The sequence below is a fragment of the Diaphorina citri genome, unplaced genomic scaffold (genome assembly GCF_000475195.1).
Source record: "Diaphorina citri unplaced genomic scaffold, Diaci psyllid genome assembly version 1.1 scaffold474, whole genome shotgun sequence".
Taxonomy (NCBI): Eukaryota; Metazoa; Arthropoda; class Insecta; order Hemiptera; family Psyllidae; genus Diaphorina; species Diaphorina citri.
Genome location: NW_007377909.1, coordinates 22,079 through 46,947, shown reverse-complemented (window position 1 = coordinate 46,947; position 24,869 = coordinate 22,079). Strand labels below are relative to the sequence as shown.

General features: G+C 42.4%; 1 protein-coding gene across 1 annotated transcript in view; it reads right to left on the bottom strand.

Moving 5' to 3' along the window:
• Positions 1-388: 388 nt before the first annotated feature.
• LOC103509204 overlaps positions 389-24,869 on the bottom strand; it is a 39,692-nt gene continuing 15,211 nt past the window's right edge. Inside the window, exons 10-11 of the mRNA XM_026823585.1 lie at positions 15,912-16,067; positions 389-694 (exon numbers count right to left, since the gene is read on the bottom strand). Of these exons, the coding sequence (XP_026679386.1) occupies positions 531-694; positions 15,912-16,067 (320 nt within the window). The 3' untranslated portion in view covers positions 389-530. The remainder of the gene's footprint in view (positions 695-15,911; positions 16,068-24,869) is intronic.

Genomic DNA, 24,869 nt, shown 5'->3' with positions numbered 1-24,869 from the left:
GAATGACTAGATAGAGATATAGGTAGGTAGGTAAAATCCCTAAAAGAACATAGTAGGTAGGGCAAATACATAGAACATAGTATGTACGTATTTCTTTGCACAGCACATTAAAGTATAGGTACCTGAGAGGCTTACTATGTACCTACGAGTATTTACATAGAAACAGAACAATATATCGGTTGAGTGGAAGAGCAAATCCCCTCTTGAAGCCCGTTCCATAAAACTATACCGCCTCACTGGTTTGTATCCCAGCCCCGTAGCCCCTCCGCCCCGCGGGGCGGAGGGGCCAATGCCATAAACTGCAGCATCCACCCCGTCAATATTGACCGAGGGTGCCCCAGGCGAAACCTTATGGGGGGAGGGGGGCGAAAAAGTATATATTTTATAAGTATACACCACTGTTCCGCGCCTTAACCTTGACTTATTGGCGTAAAAAAGTGACAACCACTGGGTACTAGGTTTCTTTGTCCACCACAATAACCAGTGGCCACATTTTCGGCCGCTCTAGATGTTCATCAGGCTTGCCACATCTAAGTGTCCGTACTCTCCTTGTCGTACTCCAGGACTCCTTCGCCCCAAATGACGCGATTCTTGGTGTACGGGATGGCGATAACTAGAACACCGGCCACAATGATCCAGACACCGGCAATGATGAACGAGTAGTCCCAGATTTGAGTCAGGTCAAACACCAAACCTGCGGAATAGAAGTGGTTGGGTGCGGAAGAGCTCCTTCAGGAGAATCCTGCCACTCACGCTCCGTCTGTCTGAACCAAGTCTGTCATACCATCGGAACGTCTGTGGCGGAAAAAGCCTCCGACTTCTAGGTTTCTCAGATGGTATGAAGGCTGAAGTCGGAAGCTTTTACCGCCACACAGCTTCCAACCGTAGCGTAGAGTCTATAGGTTTGTCAGACAGTCAGAGCTTGAGTAGCATTCCTAAAAGCCAGAAAAAAGGTGTATCTGTAGTGTAGTGGTTAGCGCGATAGAATTCGGGATTCACCGGAGATTTACCGTCCTAAAATCTGAATAGGGTCAACGAACTACGCCGGGTGTGACAAGGGCTATGAGCTTAGGAACTGATTCGTCATCCTTAGCGCAAAGTGTTCTTTCAGTTTAAACCAGCAGCCCATAGTTGGCGGTTGAAAAAGTTTTCCTACAGGCATTCGCCTCTATCCCCCACAACTTACCGCCTATCGGGGGTCCAAGCAGATTCCCAATGCCCTGACACAGAAGTATGAGGCCATAGGCCGTCGTGAACCGCTCCAGTGGTATCAACTCCACCAGAATTGTCGGCGTGAATGAGAAATTGGCGGCGAAGGTCAGTCCGAACAGCGCACAAATGCCTGCGGAAAAATATTCGTCATGATAGTTTTCAAGGCCGAATGTTGCTCGAATGTTTCTAATGATATTCCTGTGGTTTAATATGCCAAAATTTGCCAAAAGTACCTGCTGAAATAATGTACCTTTTCCCATTTATAATCGGGCAGTAAAATCCCCTTTTGCCGATTGGAGGAGTCATCATATAGACCCGTCACGTTTTGCCACTGGAGAAAGACAATTTTTGTATATTTGTCCACTGATTCACGTTCACGTGTCAGTCATACGGTACGGTTTCGCCACCCAACCCGTAATGTGGGCGCCCCATGACAAACGATGAGACGAAAACCTTACTCACCGAACAGTGTAAATTACTTCTTTAAAAAGGGTGCATAACACTCACCCATGAGTGTGTAATACTCCGTGATGTAGAACGGCATTAGAACAATGCTGATTCCACATACGACCAGACAAGCAGCATACATTTTGGTTACGTTCATCCATGGCTGATCACCAGCCCAGCCTAGAACGATCTGAAACATAATCCCCAATAAAATTATAGGTATTGTCTACAAACGAGCCCTATGTCACGGCGCGGCGCTGCGACCTTATTAGACTTTCTGGGCCAGCTTAGTTAGCTTGGTTGGTAGCGCGTCTGCCTTTCAAGCGCTAGGCCGCGGGTTTGACAATGTTTGTTCTCGGACTAGCTGGCATTTTCCTATCCTGTCTTCCTTCTCCCTTCGATTTCGAGACGATAAGACCTTAGCAGTTACAGTTCCCCGTATCCTTCTTCAAAAGACAATAGAGATCTGTGACCTTTCCCCTGATAGCTTACCATGGCCGATACTGGAGTACCACTCAATCTATGTCCCACTGATAGCTGAAATGAAATCAAACATACTGGAGTACCACTCAATCTGTGACCTACTGATAGCTGAAATGAAATGAAACATACTGGAGTACCACTCAATCTATGTCCCACTGATAGCTGAAATGAAATCAAACATACTGGAGTACCACTCAATCTGTGACCTACTGATAGCTGAAATGAAATGAAACATACTGGAGTACCACTCAATCTATGTCCCACTGATAGCTGAAATGAAATCAAACATACTGGAGTACCACTCAATCTGTGACCTACTGATAGCTGAAATGAAATGAAACATACTGGAGTACCACTCAATCTATGTCCCACTGATAGCTGAAATGAAATCAAACATACTGGAGTACCACTCAATCTATGTCCCACTGATAGCTGAAATGAATAATAATAATAGACTCTTGAGTGGAAGGTAACCACTAGTCGAGGTTAACGCCGGAGGCGTTCTCTACCACCTAACCCTTAATGAAATCAAACACTGGAGTACCACTCAATCTATGACCCACTGATAGCTGAAATGAAATCAAACATACTGGAATACCATTCAATCAGTGGCGTAGCGTCCATGTAGGGCGTGTATGGCGGCCATACACTCAAAATTTACTCAAATACCCTTAAATATTGACTTTAAATATTTATGAAGAAGCATGTGCATGACTTATGTAGTAATGTGCATGGTGATGGAAATTAGTGCCCTACACGCCTTACACTTGTCTTTAGACCACGCTACGCCACTGCTTTGAGGGCATTAAAACAGCTGATCAAAGTCTCGAGATTGTGCGGGTATTTATCACTTTTTGACCAAGTTTAACAAAGGAAGGTGTGTTTTTGATCCAAATTTAGGTACTATGTCACATCGATCGGTCGGATTTGAATGTATTGGGTACTTTTGAAAACCATAAAATACGTTTTCGTCTTGAATCATGGTTTCGTAGGTCATACAAGAGTAGATTTTTCTTCAAATAAATCAGGCTGTAAAGACATAGGTTATAGATTTGGCTAAGTGTGTTGTCTAGTTTTGTACAGGTTTGAGCGTTTCTAAGAAACATTAGTGTGGAAGCTGGTGTCAGTGTAAGCGTTTGGGATGGACGTGAATGTAAAATTTACCTTGAGAAGCTACCATAGGACAAGTGACTAAAAAAGAGAAGTAAATAGGCTACTCTTAAGTCGTAAATAGGTCGCTCTTAAATTAATAGCGTACCACAGCTTAACCCCATACACAAAAAGCCCAAACTGAGGCTCAGGTGTAGGGGCTGGACAGCCCTAAAGGATGGGTTAAGCTTCCACTAATAGTGTACCTATATTATACGCTCTAGAATAGTCTAGATCTAGAAATCCAATTTTATCTGTACTTATTCCCTTGGCGTCCACAAAACGATCACTTTGGTTGATCCTATTAAACTTATACTTACCTACTGAAGCAAAAATTCAGAGCCGAAAGGGGCTTCAAAAACGGCAAAATTCCGTGCCAAAAAAGGCTCCATTTGCAAAACAGTTTGAGGATACACCGGATTCCACAATTTCGCACAATATTCTCCTTGATTCCTCGCTGTCAGATTGATTCATTGAATCATTTGGTTAATGGCTTACATTTGTGTTCGGTCCATATCTAAGTAGATGTAGAACCTTTGGAGTCAAGAGTTCAGCAGATATCTTTTTCATCTTTTTATGGTCATTAGTAGAAATTTCCTATTAATTGTGATTGAACAGATTTATTTAAGAGGAGCCTAATTTTACCAAGGTCCTTTTTGAGTAAAACGACTGGAACAGGCTTTGTAGAATAGAATATACCAGGGGTGGCCAGACTTTTTTTGTTGCGGTTCCCTTCTTAACTTTCAAAAGTGTTCGAGGTTCCCATCCCCCCCCCCCTCCACCCACACCCAAAGAATAAAAAATAAACTCAAGTTGATTGCTCATGAATAGGGTTTCATAAGAGTTGTTTGTGCTCTTCTTCTTATCCTTCTTCTTCTTCCTCCTCTTCTTCTTCCTCGTCTCCTCCTTCTTCTTTCTCCTCCTCGTCTTCTTCTTATTCTTCTTCTTCGTCTCCTCTTCTTCTTCTTCGTCTCCTCTTCTTCTTCTTCGTCTCCTCTTCTTCTTCTTCGTCTCCTCCTTCTTCTTTCTCCTCCTCGTCTTCTACTTATTCTTCTTCCTCGTCTCCTCCTCTTCTTCTTCTTCCTCGTCTCCTCCTTCTTCTTTCTCCTTCTCGTCTTCTACTTATTCTTCTTCCTCGTCTTCTCCTCTTCTTCTTCTTCCTCGTCTCCTCCTTCTTCTTTCTCCTCCTCGTCTTCTACTTATTCTTCTTCCTCGTCTCCTCCTCTTCTTCTTCTTCCTCGTCTCCTCCGACTCCCTGTTTGAAGTCCCCCAGCCAACGTTCCCCATTACTATTCTCAAAAATAATGGTGGGGATAAATTTCCATACCTCGCGCCTCGGTGGGGATTGAACCCACGCCCTCTTGGTTACCAGGCTAGCGTCTTGACCACTATAACACCGAGGCAAGTTTATGACATTTTATGTCAATTAACCCACATTACACTTCTGTCACGTCAGAGTAGGTAAAGAATGCAATGTAATAGGTACAAACTGGAATTGTGTGGAATAGGTATGTAACTTGTTATTAAAGTTATTTGTACAGAATTAGAATGCAATGTAATAGGTACAAACTGGAATTGTGTGGAATAGGTATGTAACTTGTTATTAAAGTTATTTGTACAGAATTCTATTTCAAATATTTATTAATCCAATCAATAATTAATTATAATTCATTACACCACATGAATAGGTACTTGAGATCTTATTCTATAATTCTAATTGTCGTATTATGGTTATAGGGCAGTTCTAGCATAACTGACACTCCTAGAATCTGTAACAGTTCTATAGGTAATTAAAATTTACGACCAAAGGAAACTTGCTCTAGCTTTTACTACATGTGTATTGGATGTTTTTGTCATTTTATTATCCGATTTATTTACATAATTACCTGGGTAAGTTCTTTTCTACTTTTCTTCTTGGAAACATGTCATCTGTACTCATAACATAAGGAGTTTTGTCATCTCCACTAATTACAAGATAGCACTAGGTATGTTGTTGTTGTTGTTGTTGCTGTTGTTGTTAACGGCATAGCTGAAGCCGAGGGTTTGATGGTCTCCAGCCAGGTTTAGCTGGCTCGTCCTGAACCAAATGCTTGAATGTGCGATCGACCATCATGAGGACTTGGGCTTTTTCTTTTAAAGCCATGTAAACCCCATTTTAACTGCTAGCTAGTTAGGCTGGTTTAGGGTTTGCCACCTCGTCTTCTCCTTCTTTTTCTTCTTCCTCGTCTCCTCCTTCTTCTTTCTCCTCCTCGTCTTCTTCTTCTTCTTCTTCTTCCTCCTCGTCTCCTCCTTCTTCTTTCTCCTCCTCCTCGTCTTCTTCTTCTTTTTTTTCTTCCTCCTCCTCCGATATGAGAGTCGATTTTCTTTCACTTGTCATCATCACCTGGTAAATGATCGTCCTATGGTTAGAAAATCACTGAGGTCCCATCATTTCTTTGTTTACCATAATATACCTATACTGGTGAACGATGCCATTGGCTCCAATAGCTAGGCCAGAGGCTCCCAATCTGTGGCGTTTGGTAGTCTGCACTAAGATAGCACTATGCTCTAAGCTGGCTAATTTTTGGAAATTTGTCATCTCCACTAATTTCAAGATAACACTATGCTCTAGGCTGGCTGATTTTAAGAAATGTGTCATCTCCACTAACGTGCGTTATCTAATTGGTAGTGCAGTAGACCGCAGTAAAACCTCACACTTTGATAAACCGCATCTCATTCTATCACTAGATTCACTAGTATCAGCTTAGGAGGATGTTGCTCATCGTAAAACCTAGCACGCGATGACTTCAATTATGTTCATATCACTCTCTTTAAAAAGTACAGTAGTAACGCTCAGGTGCGAAAATTCGGGACAATTTTTCTGGCCTTTACTCTGACATCAGCTTTTTTACCAAGAGGTGTGATAGAGGGAACTTTAACTGCTAACGTCTTATCGTCCCGAAAGCGAAGATAGAAGGAAGACAGGATAGTAGAAATACAGCCGTCTCGTCCCGAGAACGAATGCCTTGGAAGCGTTTGGTCGCGAGTTCGATTCCTACCCGTGGCGGATTTTATCCTGAACGGATGAGGTTCGTTCTCGGAACGGCTGGCTTTCTCCTATCCAGTCTTCCTTCCTTCCCTCTTAGCTTTCGGGACAATAAGACCTTATTAGGTCTTATTGTCATTATCTATAATTATCCCAATACGTTATCTTATCCTTACCTTACCCAATACCTTACCTTATCAATACCACAATACCTTATCATTATCAGTTACAGTTCCCTCTATCAAACCTCTTTTTTTAAAGTCTGTATCTTTGTTTCAAATTTTTTGTCCATGAGTACCTATAGGTTTCATAGGCAGGTAGGTACTAGATGTTTTATTTTTCGTTTTATTATGATTACATTTTTACATTAGGGGACTTTATGGTCCTATGGAGAAATGTGCAATATCACCTAATGATAGTAATGATAATGGCCTGATCCAGGAGCGAAATTAGGTTCGAGAGGATTTTGCCGAAATCTAAACCGATCTCGAGATATGATCAATTTGGGGGCACGGTTGGTCCAGTGGTAACGCGCTTGCTTGCCATGCAGAAGGTCCCGGGTTCGAATCCCACCATCGACAAAAAATTATAGGTTCGATTCCTAGAGTTGAAAAAAAAAACACTCGAAACTCGAACTCTATCTAGTCCACGGATTACAAATCCAATCTTCTACCTTCTTTGTGCTGAATATTTTTGGTTGGTAGCGCGTCTGCCTTGTAAGCGCTAGGATGCGGGTTCGATTCCCGCAAGGGGTGGATTTTATCGTAAACAGATAAGGTTCGTTCTCGGAACGGCTGGCTTTCTCCTATCCTGTCTTACTCAGCAGTTACAGTTCAGTCTATCAGACTTTTTATAAGTCTAAGCAGTCTAAATCTACATGGACGATAGACGTGTTTCGGACGATTTCAATTGACCATTGTGGAGACGATATTTAATGATTTATTTTTTCCCCAGGAGCGACGTCGCATGGACGACGAGAGGAAACTGCGGGAGGAAATTCGTCGTCGCAAATCCATCGCCCAGTACGCCAAAGACAGTAGAGGTGCCATCGTCCATAGATCTGATAGTCGGCCGAGTTGTCGGGCCGATAGTCGGCCGAGTTGTCGGGCCGATAGTCGACCCAAAGCCCCGGCCGGTCCCTACTTGAGTGCCAAAGTTTGGTATCAACTTACCATGAGACCAATATACATGAGGGTATTCTGATGTTGACGTAGTTGATGTCCATTCATTCCGGCTAACAAGAGACCAATGCCCACTAGAACACCAATCCCATACACCACCTGACTCACTGGAAAGTAGATAGGAATCTATAGGTATGGTTAGTTCAGGTAAACAGATAGGTATTATTATAGGTAGAAAGAGTTGGGAATCAATCATTAATGATGGGCGAATTGAATTTTATTGAAATCTAAGACAATAATCAATAATTTAATTGTTTATTCTTTTGGCTAGGTTTACAACCTTATAAATCATAATGTTAATAGGTAGGTTTACCTATAAAATTTTATTTGTTTTGAAAATGCATAATATGGCAGTTTTTTACTTTTTTTTTCCAAGAGATTTTATAGAGGGAACTGTAACTGCCAAGGACGCTAAGGTCTTATCGTCTCGTAAGCGAAAAGAGAATCAGGACAGGATAGGAGACAGACAGCCTTTCCGAGAACAAACCTTATCGGTTTAGGATAAAATTTGCCCCGAGTTGGCACTGCAGCCGCGACCTAGCACTTTTAAGTCAGGCACGGTACCTTCTAAGCTAACTAGGCTGGCAAGTCCCCCCCCCCCCCCCTCCCTTTCTCTCTCTTATACACGCTCAACCTAAGCTAACTAGGCTGGCAAAGCCCCCCCCCCCCCGTTTATTTTTCACGATATCTGAAGAACAAAATTACAGATATCACGATATCTGTAATTTTGTATTGTTTTTATGAAATTTGATACCTATTGGCCTATATCGTTTTCTCAAAAAGTGCCTGCGTGCCTTTACCCCACTACGAACCTTTGCCCCACCCTACCCTAAATATTTCTATTATAATCTAATACTGCCTCGGTGGCGTAGTGGTCAAGACGCTCGCCTGGTAATCAGGAGGGCGTGGGTTCGATCCCAGCCGAGGTATGGAATTTTATCTTATTGCCTTAATAGTTCACTGACAGAACCTTCCTGAAGCCTGAAACTGAAAAGAGCCAAACCTCAGCCTCATGAACTACCACCGTTGTCCCAGGAATAACAAAGAAGACCGGGGAGGTTTTCAGCGGGTTGAGCGGACAGGAATGGAGCCACACAAGGGCGACACACCATACCCTGAGCCGTGACTCCAGCATACCCTCCAACAATGCTGGAGATGTCAAAAAGATTTTTCTCAGATATATATATATATATATAAACCTTAGCCTGAAAAGAGATCTTTTTGTAACTCGCTCAGTCTTCACATATCCCTAAGAGTAGGTCCCTACTTGAGTGCCAACGTTTGGTACCAACTTACCATGAGACCAATATACATGAGAGTATTCTGATGTTGACGTAGTTGATGTCCATTCATTCCGGCTAACAAGAGACCAATGCCCACTAGAACACCAATCCCATACACCACCTGAAATTAACATGAGCGGTATAAGATTTAATACCAAGACAACCCTTTTTATAAATTAATAACAGATTAAATATAAACACGGTGAATATACCAGTTCCCTCTCAAACTATCGAAGTTTAGGACCACTTAGCATTGACTCTTTGGACTTTGTATCTGGAGGTTGGTGGTTCGAGTCCAAGTCAAGTGATAAAACTCATCCAAGTGTAATAATTCGTTGTCGGGAGGGCTGCCTTCCTCTTCTGCTGTTCTTTTCTCTTCGATTTCGGGAAGATGTGACCTCCGTTTGATTCCCGCCCGAGGCCAATTTTATCCTGAAGGGATAAGGTTCGTTCTCGGAAAAGCTAGCTTTCTCGTATCCTTTACCTCTCTTCGATTTTGGAACGAGAAGACCTTGGCAGTTAAAGCTCCCTCTATCAAACCTTGGCAGTTAAAGCTCCTTCTATAGACGGCGAAATTCCAAACTTTCTCTTCTTCCTTTCTTTGAAGCGAAGCAAATCGACCGCCCCTAGCGGTGAAAATTCAAACTTCCTCTCCCCTCCTCTAAAGTGAAGCGATGCAGCTCCCTCTGACGGCGAAATTCCAAACCTCTCCTTCTGCTTTTAGGATACAAGTGGAGCGATTTGGGCGCCCTCTAGCGAATAAACGGTGATGGTTGTCACGACATTGTCAGTCATGAGAACATGCCTGGAACACAAGAAAGAAAAGGGCTGAAATTATTAATTTATTGACGAGGATTTAAACTCCTTCTATCAAACCTTGACCGTTAAAGCTCCCTCTTTGAAACCTTGGCAGTTAAAGCTCCTTCTATCAAACCTTGGCAGTTAAAGCCCCCTCTATCAAACCTTGGCAGTTAAAGCTCCTTCTATCAAACCTTGGCAGTTAAAGCTCCTTCTATCAAACCTTGGCCGTTAAAGCTCCCTCTTTGAAACCTTGGCAGTTAAAACTCCCTCTATCAAACCTCTTACCTATCCTATAGGAAGGAAAGTAATGTAGGTATTCGTTTTTTTTTTTTTTAAGTTAAAAACTTGGAATTCACATCGCTCATTCAAAATTAAACCAAACTCAAAATTACCAAATTTCTCTTACCCGTAATATTTTGTCGCAGACGCGTTCAAACGGCAAACAATGCCCCCCACACGCGTACACACCAGTTTCCGACCCGCACGTCTTGACGCTGCCCGGAGTGAGAGGTCTATGGTGGTTATTGTGATGGAACCCACCGGGCAGACCTTGAGACCCGCTGGGCGACTGTAGGGTTCCGCCTCGTGAGTTACCTGGGAAGGAGAGGAGGAGCAAATTTAATTAAGAATTAGGGCCACATTACGATCCCGATTAGGGAGAACTGTCCCTAGTTGTCATACCAGGGTTCTATACGCGACCTGGAAAAGTCATGGAATCTTTAAATCGACCAAAAAGTCATGGAAGATCCTGAAAATTTGAAGAAAACCTGGAAAAGTCATGGAATTTGCCACCTGGCGAAAATTTTAAATATTCAAATAAAGGGCACGGTTAGCCCAGTGGTGACGCGCTTGCTTGCCATGCAGAAGGTCCCGGGTTCGATTCCCACCATCGACAAAAATTTGCACTCGTTTATCGATTGCAAACATTTCTACGGGTTACTCTTTCTGGTGTTCTCGTGTTGACCCAGCACCTAAATGGGAAGTATTGTAATATGTGTTCCCCATAATATGTTCGTCAAAATATACGAGATCTTGGTTAGACTGCGGGGGTAAATGGGCTTTTCAGTCTTATCCTCTCCTTTGTGAGCGCCTTATCCACCAGGCGCTCACAATGTCTCTACCACTACCTATCTCTACCTGTTGTATCGTTTTTCATTGTCATTCCCTACTACCACTATTAATTCACATCTACCCTCTTTTTTTTCTAGTTAAGCAAGGTCTTTTTACTGAACTGTTATCTGTATGTATTATTCTTTAACCCATCAAATATACGAGACCTTGTTTAGACTGCTGGGGTAAAGGGACTTTTCAGTCCTATTCGGGCAGGATAAACAAGATATATTCTATTCTATTCTATCCCAGCAGGATAAACAAGGTATATTCTATTCTATTCTCGCCCATCTGATGAGAGACATACTACGGGATGGGCATGCTACGACACAGACCACAGGAAAACAAAATCTTACCTCTGCCTCCTCGTGAACTCTTCTCCTCAATCACATCGTATATGTTGGCCACTTCGGGTGAGGTCGTGGATCCTCGGGACCCCGTGGTGAGTTCGATGAGAGGAGTGCTGGCTCCTAGGTAGGCGGGATGGTGGCGCTGTGAAGTGCTAGCACTCCCCAGGGTGTAGAGAGTTGTGGTACCTCCTGTAGGTCGGGTAGAAAGAAGCGAGATTAGTACTTTTAGTCAATAATCTTTTGTTGCTGGAGCAACTTCTTGACCACTTTAAGCGGGTTTACCAAATCAGACTTAAGATCAATCTAGGATTGAATTATACTTAATACCCAGTTCAATCCCGAATTGAAGCCAGCTCCGACCTGGTAAACCGCGGTCTAAGGTGTTGCACTGCTAGCCTAGTTAGCTTAGTTGGTAGCGCGTCTGCGCTAGGCCCCGGGGTCGATTGCCGCCCGGGGCGGATTTTATCCTGAACGGATAATGTTCGTTCTCGGAACGGCTGGCTTTCTCCTATCCTGTCTTTCATTACTCTTAAAGAAGAAGAGGAGGAGACTTTGGGACGATAAGACCTTAGTTACAGTTCCCTCTGTCAAACCCCTAAAAAAAAAAAAAAAAAAAAAAAAAAATCAAACGGCAGACAATGTCCTCCACATGCGTACACACCAGTTTCCGACCCGCACGTCTTGACGCTGCCCGGAGTGAGAGGTCTATGGTGGTTATTGTGATGGAACCCACCGGGCAGACCTTGAGACCCGCTGGGCGACTGTAGGGTTCCGCCTCGTGAGTTACCTGGGAAGGAGAGGAGGAGCAAATTTAATTAAGAATTAGGGCCACATTTTAAAACCAGATTACGATCCCGATTAGGGAGAACTGTCCCTAGTTGTCATACCAGGGTTCTATACGCGACCTGGAAAAGTCATGGAATCTTTAAATCGACCAAAAAGTCATGGAAGATCCTGAAAATTTGAAGAAAACCTGGAAAAGTCATGGAATTTGCCACCTGGTCAAAAATTTAAAATATTCAAATAAAGGGCACGGTTAGCTCAGTGGTGACGCGCTTGCTTGCCATGCCGCTGGTCCCGGGTTCGATTCCCACCATTGACAAAATTTTGTACTCGTTTATCGATTGCAAATATTTCTACGGGTTACTCTTTCTGGTGTTCTCGTGTTGACCCAGCACCTAAATGGGAAGTATTGTAATATGTGTTCCCCATAATATGTATGTCAAAATATACGAGATCTTGGTTAGACTGCGGGGGGTAAACGGGCTTTTCAGTCTTATCCCAGCAGGATAACCAAGGTATATTCTATTCTATTCTCGCCGATCTGATGAGAGACATACTACGGGATGGGCATGCTACGACACAGACCACAGGAAAACAAAATCTTACCTCTACCTCCTCGTGAACTCTTCTCCTCAATGCAGTAAAATCCCCTTTTGCCGATTGGAGGAGTCATCATATAGACCCGTCACGTTTTGCCACTGGAGAAAGACAATTTTTGTATATTTGTCCACTGCGCGCCTTCTCCCGTGTACAGACGTAGTCGGCGTTTTTCGTCAGCCTCTCAATCAGACCTAGTAATTGCTTCGGGCTGACATTTGGTTTTGGCTACAAAAAATTTCAGACTGGTATTCTCCCTGTTTAAAATCAACCAGCTAGACTACCCACCTTACCTTACCTAGGTCAAGGGAAGTATAAAGTAAAAATAAAAATTAAAAAATAAATAAAAAAAAACCTCTACCGCTTGGACCTAACGGCTGCCTATATCCTTAACAACCCGATCTTATAGGGGATTTCTTCTGATATTGTGAATGTATTTAAATATTTCACCGGCTTCGATGTTGTATATTCCACAGAGTTTCAAACAAGAACTTGGGACGCGAGAGAGAGAGAGAGAGAGAGAGAGAAAGAGAGAGAGAGAGTAGCGGCCTAGCGCTTACAAGGCAGACGCACTACCAACTAAGCTAACTAGGCTGGCGAGGGGTTTCATTTGTAGTTATAGGGCGAAGAAAAAAAGAAGCCAGGATAGGAAAAAGCCAGGCGCTCCGAGAACAAACCAAGCCTGTTAATAAAGTTCGCCCGACCAGGAATCAAACCCGTGGCCTAGCGCTTACAAGGCAGACGCGCTACCCTCCAAACTAACTAAGCTGACCAACTTTTCTTTTTATCCACTGGGTAGGTACTAGTAGGTAAGTAAATTTAACGTACTATTGACACAAGCTGTGACTAAAGGTACAACGTACTGACCTGCCTCGGTGGTGTAGTGGTCAAGACGCTCGCCTGGTAATCAGGAGGGCGTGGGTTCGATCCCAGCCGAGGTATGGAATTTTAGGTAAATTAGGATTAATCATTAAGATAGGTATGTAGGTACTGTGTACTCCTCGCTTTCAGCTTTAGAATATTCTTGTTTAGTCTGTTCGAAAAAGACTGATAAAAGCAGGCAAGTCTGTAACCTGTAGGTAAGCCATAAGCCAACAATAGTCGAAAGCCAAGTTTCCTGAATTAAATAAAGTATGAAAAAGAAACTTAATGAAAAGTTCCTTGAAATAAGTTAGGTATGTACCCTACTGTAGCTAATGTACCTTCTGAAGTACTACTTAAAATAAAATACATTTTCAAGTCTGAATGTAATCTAAGTTACTAAAATTCCTCAAGTAACTGAGTAAGTACTCGAAAATATTTCATTCAAGTGGTCCTAACGAGACTATGTTTGAGATTACAATGTTCAGATGATTATACCAAACAAAATCCAGTTCCTTATATATATATATATAGGGTGGTCCAAAAGTGGTCTTCTATATTACAGGGGGGTTCATTTGTGGTCATAGGACCTTCTTATATAGTTGTTCCAAAAATGGTCTTCTATATTTCAAGGGAGTTCATTTGTGGTCATAGGACCTTCTTCTATAGAATCTATTGTGGTCAAGATGATCGATCGTCTGGTAAGCAGGACACGGGTTCGAGGATCAGCAAAGATGAGAGTATTTAGTTTGGTGAACGGAGATCTCGAAAGCCCAAGAACTAAATCAACAACTTTCCTACTATTTAGTTCAATTCATGTAGATCAGACCTAGCTTTTTTTCGTGTCAAAAATCTGAAAAAACCTAGATTTCACCGGCTTCAATGAAATTTGCAGCTTCGAGTACCTATTCCATTAAATATTTGTGAAAAGCGAGGGGCAAAGAACGAAGTTGTTACCAGGAATAGGTACACAAGTAATTATGTTTTGTCATGTCATGGCAAAAAGCTGAATCCAGGACTTTGCAAACACACTGTAGGCAAAACAAGAACCTTGTGAATTGCTTTTTTCGTGTCAAAAAATTGAAAAAACCTAGATTTCACCGGCTTCAATGAAATGAGGTTTTGCAGCTTCGAGTATCTATTCCATTAAATATTTGTGAAAAGCGAGGTGCAAAGTACGAAGTTGTTTCCAGGAATAGGTAGGTACATAAGTAATTATGTTTTGTCATGTCATGGCAAAAAGCTGAATCCAGGACTTTGCAAACACACTGTAGGCAAAACAAGAACCTTGTGAATTCCACGCTATATCGATTGGAATCACCCTATAGTGTATAGAGGTACCTGTATATTTCACAGATGAAATACGTAGAGGTACACCAGGCTAAACAGATGAAATAAGGCAGACCGTACTTCAAACACGACTAGAGGTACCTGTATATTTCACAGATGAAATACGTAGAGGTACACCAGGCTAACAGATGAAATAAGGCAGACCGTACTTCGAACACAACTGGGTACTTGGTCAGTAACCTCTTCTTCATTCTCACTGCATGATTTGGCTCGATGCTTAGGATTGCTCGATGGTTTGGGTCCGGGAAAACACGACTGGGTACTTGGTCAGTAACCTCTTCTTCATTCTCACTGCATGATTTGGCTCGATGCTTAGGATTGCTCGATGGTTTGGGTCCGGGAGATGCCCTGTGCTTCATCTCACATGCACCTGAACAGGGGCGACCACTGGGGGCCGAAGAATAGGGTCCGTATAATCCAATAGGCCGGATAGGGGTTGAATTTTAGTGGCTGGCCATTGTGGGCCGGTCCAGGAGTTCTCCTACAGGCATTCGCCTCTATCCCCCACAACTTACCGCCTATCGGGGGTCCAAGCAGATTCCCAATGCCCTGACACAGAAGTATGAGGCCATAGGCCGTCGTGAACCGCTCCAGTGCATGAAAGGAAATCTAGGACACTCGGATTTTTTATTTTGCTTTTAGGTTTTTAATATTATCAATTCACATGGTAAAGACACCTCAATCATGATTTTTTTTTTCGCACTTATTTGCGATTTCACTTGGTACGTGGGTAGGAGGTACTGATTCTTGAAATTTTAGTCTTCTTCTTCACCTTTTCCCGTGCTCAGACGGGGTCGGCATTTTTCGTCAGCCTCTCAATCAGCCCTGGTTGATTGCTTTGGGCTGACGTTTGATTTTGGCTACATTTTTTTTTAACCTTTGCTATTTCTTTAGGTAGCAAGGGAAATTTCAGGCTGGTCTGCTCCCTGTTTTAAGTCCCCCAGTCAGACTAAGCTGGTTCGCTCCTAGTTTGAAGTCTCTCAGCCAGACTAATCCACCAAAATCCTTTGGTCTTACTAATTTTATACCCAGTCTTTGTCAATGAAGTTTGGTCCTTTAAGTCCAGCAGTTAGGCCAGGACAGAACTTGTTCTAGACCAGTGTTTCTTAATTAGTTTGGCCCGCGGAACCCTTTTCAAAAGGTGAACTTCTTTGCAGAACCCTGAACTTTCAAGATTGCACCCCCCACCCTTTCCTCTTATCCTGTCATTCTTCTCTCTTCGATTTCGGGACGATAAGACCTTATCTACAGGCATTCGCCTCTATTCCCCAGAACTTACCGCCTATCGGGGGTCCAAGCAGATTCCCAATGCCCTGACACAGAAGTATGAGGCCGTAGGCCGTCGTGAACCGCTCCAGTGGTATCAACTCCACCAGAATTGTCGGCGTGAATGAGAAATTGGCGGCGAAGGTCAGTCCGAACAGCGCACAAATGCCTGCGGAAAAATATTCGTCATTATAGTTTTCAAGGCTGAATGTTGCTCGAATGTTTCTAATGATATTCCTGTGGTTTAATATGCCAAAATTTGCCAAAAGTACCTGCTGAAATAATGTACCTTTTCCCATTTATAATCGGGCAGTAAAATAGTTTTCAAGGCCGAATGTTGCTCAAATGTTTCTAATGATATTCCTCTGGTTTAATATGCAAAATTTGCCAAAAGTACCTGCTGAAATAATGTACTTTTTCCCGTTTATAATCGGGCAGTAAAATCCCCTTTTGCCGATTGGAGGAGTTATCATATAGACCCGTCACGTTTTGCCACCATAAAAAGACAATTACAGTATCCCCTTTTGCCGATTGGAGGAGTCATCATATAGACCCGTCACGTTTTGCCACTGGAGAAAGACAATTTTTGTATATTTGTCCACTGATTCACGTTCACGTGTCAGTCATACGGTACGGTTTCGCCACCCAACCCGTAATGTGGGCGCCCCATGACAAACGATGAGACGAAAACCTTACTCACCGAACAGTGTAAATTACTTCTTTAAAAAGGGTGCATAACACTCACCCATGAGTGTGTAATACTCCGTGATGTAGAACGGCATTAGAACAATGCTGATTCCACATACGACCAGACAAGCAGCATACATTTTGGTTACGTGATTCCCGTGATAAAGAGATTCGTTTCATCATTTTCTTATTTTGCGATTTCACTGTTCATTGTTCATGCTTTTGAAAACCTGAGTAGGTACATAGAGGCTGGAGTGGTTAGCACCATGGACTTCGGGCCTGAAGGTTGGTGGTTCGAGTATGTACCATTGTACTTACAAGACAAATTATTCGGTTTTGGGGGCCTCTTAGAGATTCCTATGGTCTACATTTCACTGAGCCAATAAAGAGTTTTCCAACAGTTCATACTTTAGACGACACTTGCACAGACAAGTACATCCGCCTTAAAGCCCGGTACACACGTTACGGCATGTCACTCAAAAACACAATTTCGGCAGAAAATTACGTATGTAAACGAAAGGTATTTGCGCAAATTTCACTCGTTTAGAACTGAAATTTGCGCCTATATAAGTTCTGTGGGTCAACTTGATAAGGAGAACCAAAAAGGCATATATATTTTGCAGAACTTCAAAGAATATTCTTTGAAGTTCTGCAAAATATATCTGCCTTTTTGGTTCTCCTTATCAAGTATATGTATATGTACAAATGAGTGCGCATATTCACACCTAAACTGCAGGTTTTTTCAGAGCAATATTAAACGTAAACGCAACTAACTCAACGTTGCGGTGCTGGCTAAAAATGTCACACTTCATTCGAAAACCGTGTCGTATGCACTTATGCAGTACAAATGTGAATAGAAAACAAAACTGCAAACTACATTTTTCGGTGGTGTAGTGGTCAAGGCGCTCGCCTGGTAAACAGGAGGGCGTGGGTTCAATCCCAGTCGAGGTATGGAATTTTGTCCTCAGTATAATTTGAGAATTTGACCACAATAATAGTAGTAGCCTACTGCTGGAGTAAAGGGACTTTTCAGTCCTATGCGAGCAGTATAAATAAGCACTATTATTATTATTATTTTGCAGTCTAGATGTGAAATGACCTTACAATTCCATAATTTCGAGGAATAGGCTACCAGTATGTACCTCACGCCTGTCACTATTATTATTATTATAATATATTTTTATCAAGACAATTACGATAAAAAAAAATGATTTTAAATTGGTGAGCTTTCGATGTCACTCAGGACATCATCTTCAGACCAAGAAATCTATTATTATTATTACCTCCCCATGCGTCTTTCTCTGATTGGTTCCCGTGTCCGCGTGCGTTTTCCGTCGTGCCGCTCCGTACTTGCGACTGCCGGAGCTTAGGGTATCCGAATTGCCTGAGTAGCCGGATGCAAGGTCTGGTAGCGTGCCGGACACCGCGTGGTGTTGCGGCGCCACGCTCGACGCTTTCCATGGGTTGCGTTGATTCCTGAAGATGAGAAGGAGAGAGAGGAGTTGATATTAGGATTTGAAACAATTCCTTATCTAAATGCATACTATACATACCTACAGGAGAATAATAAATTTAGGATGGGAAGAGTGTACCCAGATTTTTCATCTTGTAATAAGCTGTCAAACTGTTTTGACTTGGCGGTGCGGAGCGCTGCCGGACTCCTTAGTTGAAGTGGGTTCGAAGTTTTACCTCGGCGATTTCGCACTTAAGTAAGTAGGTCGTTTGTGTATTTATTTGAACACATTTTGGTCCCATAATAAATTTAGGATGGGAAGAGTGTACCCAGATTTTTCATCTTGTAATAAGCTGTCAAACTGTTTTGACTTGGCGGTGCGGAGCGCTACCGGACTCCTTAGTTGAAGTGGGTTCGAAGGTTTACCTCGGCGATTTCGCACTTAAGTAAGTAGGTCGTTTGTGTATTTATTTGAACACATTTTGGTCCCCGATTCGGTTTTGGGGGCCTCTTAGAGATTCCTATGGTCTACATTTTCACTGAGCCAATAAAGAGTTTTCCAACAATTCATACTTTAGACGACATTTGCACAGACAAGTACATCCGCCTTAAAGCCCGGTACACACGTTACGGGATGTCACCCAAAAACACAATTTCGGCAGAAAATTACGTATGTAAACGAAAGGTATTAGCGCACATTTCACTCGTTTAGAACTGAAATTTGCGCCAAAATCGCGTTACGCGTTTACATGTTATACCTACTCTATCAGAAGACCAGATTTTCCCCCTCTACTTTATTTGGGCTAAGATTGCAGGTTGGTAGATATGTAGCATATGTGTATTTATAGGCTTAAAATATCTAAATAGGAGAGTAAAAGTAGAAACACACTACTATCACGTGACGTGATGAATACTCACTTGGACTGTCTCCGTAAAGAATTTCGATTGGGATAGTGAGTTGGGACTGAGGACATCTCCTCCACTCATGTCGACTCTTGCCCAACACTTCCCACCCTCCGGGGTCCAAATCTCCCCTCACTGGAGTGATTCGACCGCCCTTAGTGGGGAAAATCCAAGTCTCTTTTTCCCCTCCTCTGGAGTGAAGCGATGCAACCGCTCCTATCCGCGAAAATCCGAACTTGCTCTTCCCTTCACTAGAATCAAGCGATGCAGCTGCCCTCGGACGGCGAAATTCCAAACGTTCTATTCTTCCCTTCTTTGAAATGAAGCAAATCGACCGCCCCTAGCGGTGAAAATTTAAACTTCCTCTTCCCTCCTCCGAAATGAAGCGATGCAGCTCCCTCTGACGGCGAAATTCCAAACCTCTCCTTCTGCTTTTAGAATACAAGTGGAGAGATTTGGGCGCCCTCTAGCGAATAAACGGTGATGCTTCTGTCACGACATTGTCAGTCATGAGAACATGCCTGGAACACAAGAAAGAAAAGGGCTGAAATTATTAATTTATTGACGAGGATTTAAACATCAGTACCTAATTTAGAAACACTCACTTGTTAATGAATGAATGAGAAACGGTTAGTCCCATTCGGCATTCCATAGGTTCAGCTGAAGTTGAAACAGAGAATGAACGTTGAACTATGAGGGTCTTTATCGGGGTTAAGTGGCACAGAATGCCTTAGTTTCCAAACCCCAAAAAAAAAAAAAAAAAAAAAAAAAATGTAGGTAAATGGCCCAAATATCGGCCTGGTGTGAATATCGGTAAAAGGGCCAAATATCGGCCAGTCTCAAACGTTTCCTAGTTTCTCACCTTGATGTTGATGAGACTTGCGCACGCTGTTGTGCGCGGCAGGACCTACGCCACCGTATCGTGACAAGGTCAGCCGGCCGACTCCGCCCCCTACCGGGCCTCCACCAATCACATTCTCGTACGCCGGCTCCGGCTGATGGCACACAATCTGATTGGCTCCCACCTGAAGAAAAATGAAAAAGTATGAACCTCGAGTATTTCAACTCTCTATTATTTTAACTCCAAAAATCCATACTCCATAGTTTTTTTTCTACCTTTCAAAGGATATCCTATCTTACCAGAGGAAAAGATCATAGAATGTGATCATTTCAACCTCGATCATTTCAACTACCCCCAGTCCCAATTAGTTGAAATAATCGAGGTTCTACTGTATGGCATTCTAAATATCCAGAACCTACATAAATATATGTTAATCACACAACACTACTTTGAAGAAAAATATAGAAATGTAAGTAATGGTAACAAGCTATAATACACGACACACAAAATATGTGATACCCCGAATAAATAATAACTACGGAAGAACAACAATTGTAATCCAAGTACCGAAGTTGAAAAGAAGACGAAAGAAATCAAAAACTACCTCATAGATAACAATGAAATTTAAATGAAAAGATATACCTAGTGCAGAAGAAAGAAGAAATACAATAACAATTTTAATGTTCTCGAAAAGTACAGCAAGTAGGTACTTAGTGGAGCAAGAGAATTTTTTTTTTGAATTGAATTATACGTAATACCCAGTTCAATCCCGAATTGAAGCCAGCTCCGATTTGGTAAACCGCGGTCTAAGGTGTTGCACTGCCAGCCTAGTTAGATTAGTTGGTAGCACGTCTGCGCTAGGCCCCGGGGTCGATTTCCGCCCGGGGCGGATTTTATCCTGAACGGATAATGTTCGTTCTCGGAACGGCTGGATTTCTCCTATCCTGTCTTTCATTACAACACAACTGGGTACTTGGTCAGTAACCTCTTCTTCATTCTCACTGCATGATTTGGCTCGATGCTTAGGATTGCTCGATGGTTTGGGTTCGGGAGATGCCCTGTGCTTCATCTCGCATGCACCTGAACAGGGGCGACCACTGGGGGCCGAAGAATAGGGTCCGTATAATCCAGTAGGCCGGATAGGGGTTGAATTTTAGTGGCTGGCTATTGTGGGCCGGTCCGAGGGTTCCCTATAATTGGGCCTATTAGGGGTTGAAGCCTTGTCACTAGAAGACGAGTTCTACTGGCCGCCCACAAGAGGCCGGTTAATGGTGGCCTGGCCATTGAGGTCAAGATATAAGGGTCCGACAATCAAGGGCTGAAGACCTAAAATTTAGGCTGAGTCATAAAGGCCCGTCCATAAGGGGCTGAAAGTTATGTCTCATATTATACTAAATCTCGCATTTGCTGTATCCTCCTGAATTATGAAGATCTGACCACTTGACCCTAACCATTGCGGGTAAAATTACACCATTCAGGAGGCTGCATTGTAAACCCGATAATATGAGGGGCTGGAAAGCAGGGGTTGAGCAGACAAGAGAGGACCGATAATCCTATCTTAGAGGGACAGGGGCAGAATTCTTCCCCCGGATGGCCCCGTCGTGATTTTTGATTTGAAAAAATAAATAAACTGATTTGAGTTATGTCGCGAAAACAGACTGAAGTAATGGTTGACTTCATTGCTATCCATAGGTCCGAGACCTGCTTGTGGAAGCAAAAAGTGCGGATTATCACAACCGTACAAGAGAGAGATGCTGCTATTGAGAGAAAAAGAAAGCTCTTTTCAGTGTCCCAACCCTATAATGGTCACTGCTAGTTTGGGAAAGTTCTTTTTTACCTTCAATCTTACCTTATATCACTGGTCAATGCTCATTTCTGAAAGTTCCTTTTAGAAGCAATTTTTCATTGCCATAGCTCCTGAACTAGTACCCAAAATGCTAAGCTTATGGAATGTTTACAGCTGGGCCCAGACACAATTCACTACAATAACAAGTACCTCAACATGATCCAACCCACCATACTAGAGCGGCTCTTGGCTTCACCAGGACGAGGACTGGAACATTTCCTGGTGGGCTGGAATCTTGTCACCCCGTTAGACTCCCTGGGCCCGTCATTGCTATGGGAGAAGTAGCCCTTAAAACGCTAATGGTTGGATAGGCTGGACCTGCACAAAGCAGTCAAGCTACGCGCAAACTTCAAACACTGGCGATGGCATCCAGAAACATTCCGGTTAGGAAACAATTTGATTTTTAATATTTTGTAAGTAGCTGAGCTGTACAAAAATACATTTGTCCGCTTTTGATGAACTTTGACGAACATGTTTAAACCATACAGGATATTCACTCGAAAGATTCTTTAAGAGACCTAAATGGTCCGAAAGGGGTCTTTAAGGGACCCATAAGGGCCTTTCTCTGAGCACCTTCTACAGTTCACTGAATCATCAAGTAAATAACTTAGTAACCGAAGATTACAGTAAGATTTAAGAAAGACCCTTGTTAGAAACCCTTTTTAAAAAAAAAAAAAAAAAAAAAAAATACATTTGTCCGCTTTTGATGAACTTTGCGGAACATGTTTAACACATACAGGATATTCATTTGAAAGATATCGGACTCTTGGTCCGAAAGGGATCTTTAAGGGACCCATAAGGGCCTTTCTCTGAGCACCTTCTACTTACAGTTCACTGAATCATCAAGTAAATAACTTAGTAACCGAAGATAACCGAAGATATAGTAAGATTTAAGAAAGACCCTTGTTAGAATTCGGTCCCCAGGAGGTGCCGAGTCGCCCCATGATTGAAATTCATGATGTATTTGGTGATTCCAAGGTCAAACCCTCAGCCAGAACTCCACAACCACTCCTTTCACTCCTCCTGGACTCCACGGAGTGGGAAGTGCTAGCACTCCCCAGGGTGTAGAGAGTTGTGGTACCTCCTGTATGTCGGGTAGAAAGAAGCGAGATTAGTACTTTCAGTCAATAATCTTTTGTTGCTGGAGCAACTTCTTATCTTGAACACTTTAAGCGCTCCACGGAGTACACGAATCATAGATCTCCGAGTTATCCTAAACAAATGAGGTTTGTTCTTAGAACGTCTGGTTTTTTCCTATCTTGTACTCCTCTTTTCAATTTCGGGACGATAAGGCCTCCATTGCCAGCCTAGTTGGCTTGGTTGATAGCGCGTCTGCCTTGTAAACGCTAGGTCGCGGATTCGACTACCGCCCCAGGCAATATTTACGCTAAACAGATCTGGTTCGTTCTCGGAACATCTGCTTTTCTCCTATCTTGTCCTGCTTTCTTCGCTTTCGGCCACGGAGTACACGAATCATAGATCTCCGAGTTATCCTAAACAAATGAGGTTTGTTCTTAGAACGTCTGGTTTTTTCCTATCTTGTAAACTCTTCTCTTCAATTTCGGGACGATAAGGCCTCCATTGCCAGCCTAGTTGGCTTGGTTGGTAGCGTGTCTGCCTTGTAAACGCTAGGTCGCGGATTCGACTACCGCCCCAGGCAATATTTACGCTAAACAGATAAGGTTCGTTCTCGGAACGCCTGGCTTTCTCCTATCTTGTCCTCCTCTCTTCGCTTACGAGAAGATGAGGCATCCGTTGTTACAGTTCCCTCTAATGATAGGTATGTACTATGTTTTCACTTGACAAATATTTGTCATTTGGTATGACATATGTTTGTCTGGTATGACATAGGTATGACATATATTTGTCAAGTGAAAACATAGTACATACCTATCATTCTTTATCATGTTACTTGACATAGTAACCCGTTTCCAGAAGACAGTTTCCTCTATCAAAACTCTATAGGAGGAAAAAGCCTGGATGAAATCTAACGCTACACAATCTAGTCATATTAGCTATGGAAGGAGATAAAAAGTAGAAGAGAAAACGGGTCTCCTCTATTCATCTCCCCAATAAAAACAACACATCAACACACTTTACGGCAGATACACCAATATGGGCACAAGTGAAAACATAGTACATACCTATCATTCTTTATCATGTTACTTGACATAGTAACCCGTTTCCAGAAGACAGTTCCCTCTATCAAAACTCTATGGGAGGAAAAAGCCTGGATGAAATATAACGCTACACAATCTACTCATATTACTTAGGTATGGAAGGAGATAGAATAAGAATAGAATAGAATATACCTTGTTTATCCTACCAGAATGAGACTGAAAAGTCCCTTTACTCCCGCAGTCTAAACAAGGTCTTATATATTTCATAGGTAAAGTTTACAAATAAGTATATAAACCTTGCTTAACTTCAAAAAAAAGAAAAAAAAATAATAATAGTCCCTGAGATAGGTAGAAAGCAGATAACAAAACGGGACTCCTCTATTCATCTCCCCAATAAAAACAACACATTAACACACTTTACGGCAGATACACCAATATGGGCATTTCAATAACTCAAATACTTTATCAATAACTTACACACTATCACCAATCCTGTTTTCCTTATCTAATCTCCCCTAATAAAATAAGAATTTCTCACCGAAAACGACCATGTACTTAAAAAAAAAAAAAAAAAAAGGTTACCTACTTACATTAAGTAGTTACATTTCTTATTTTAGCTACGATTCTTCTTCTTCCGCGCCTTCTCCCGTGTACAGACGTAGTCGGCGTTTTTCGTCAGCCTCTCAATCAGACCTAGTAATTGCTTCGGGCTGACATTTGGTTTTGGCTACAAAAAATTTCAGACTGGTATTCTCCCTGTTTAAAATCAACCAGCTAGACTACCCACCTTACCTTACCTAGGTCAAGGGAAGTATAAAGTAAAAATAAAAATTAAAAAATAAATAAAAAAAAACCTCTACCGCTTGGACCTAACGGCTGCCTATATCCTTAACAACCCGATCTTATAGGGGATTTCTTCTGATATTGTGAATGTATTTAAATATTTCACCGGCTTCGATGTTGTATATTCCACAGAGTTTCAAACAAGAACTTGGGACGCGAGAGAGAGAGAGAGAGAGAGAGAGAAAGAGAGAGAGAGAGTCTTGTTAGGAAACAAGAGGAGACGGAGAAGACGAGAACGAGAGGGAAGAGAGGTGCTGGTTTTGGGAGAAACTGATGGG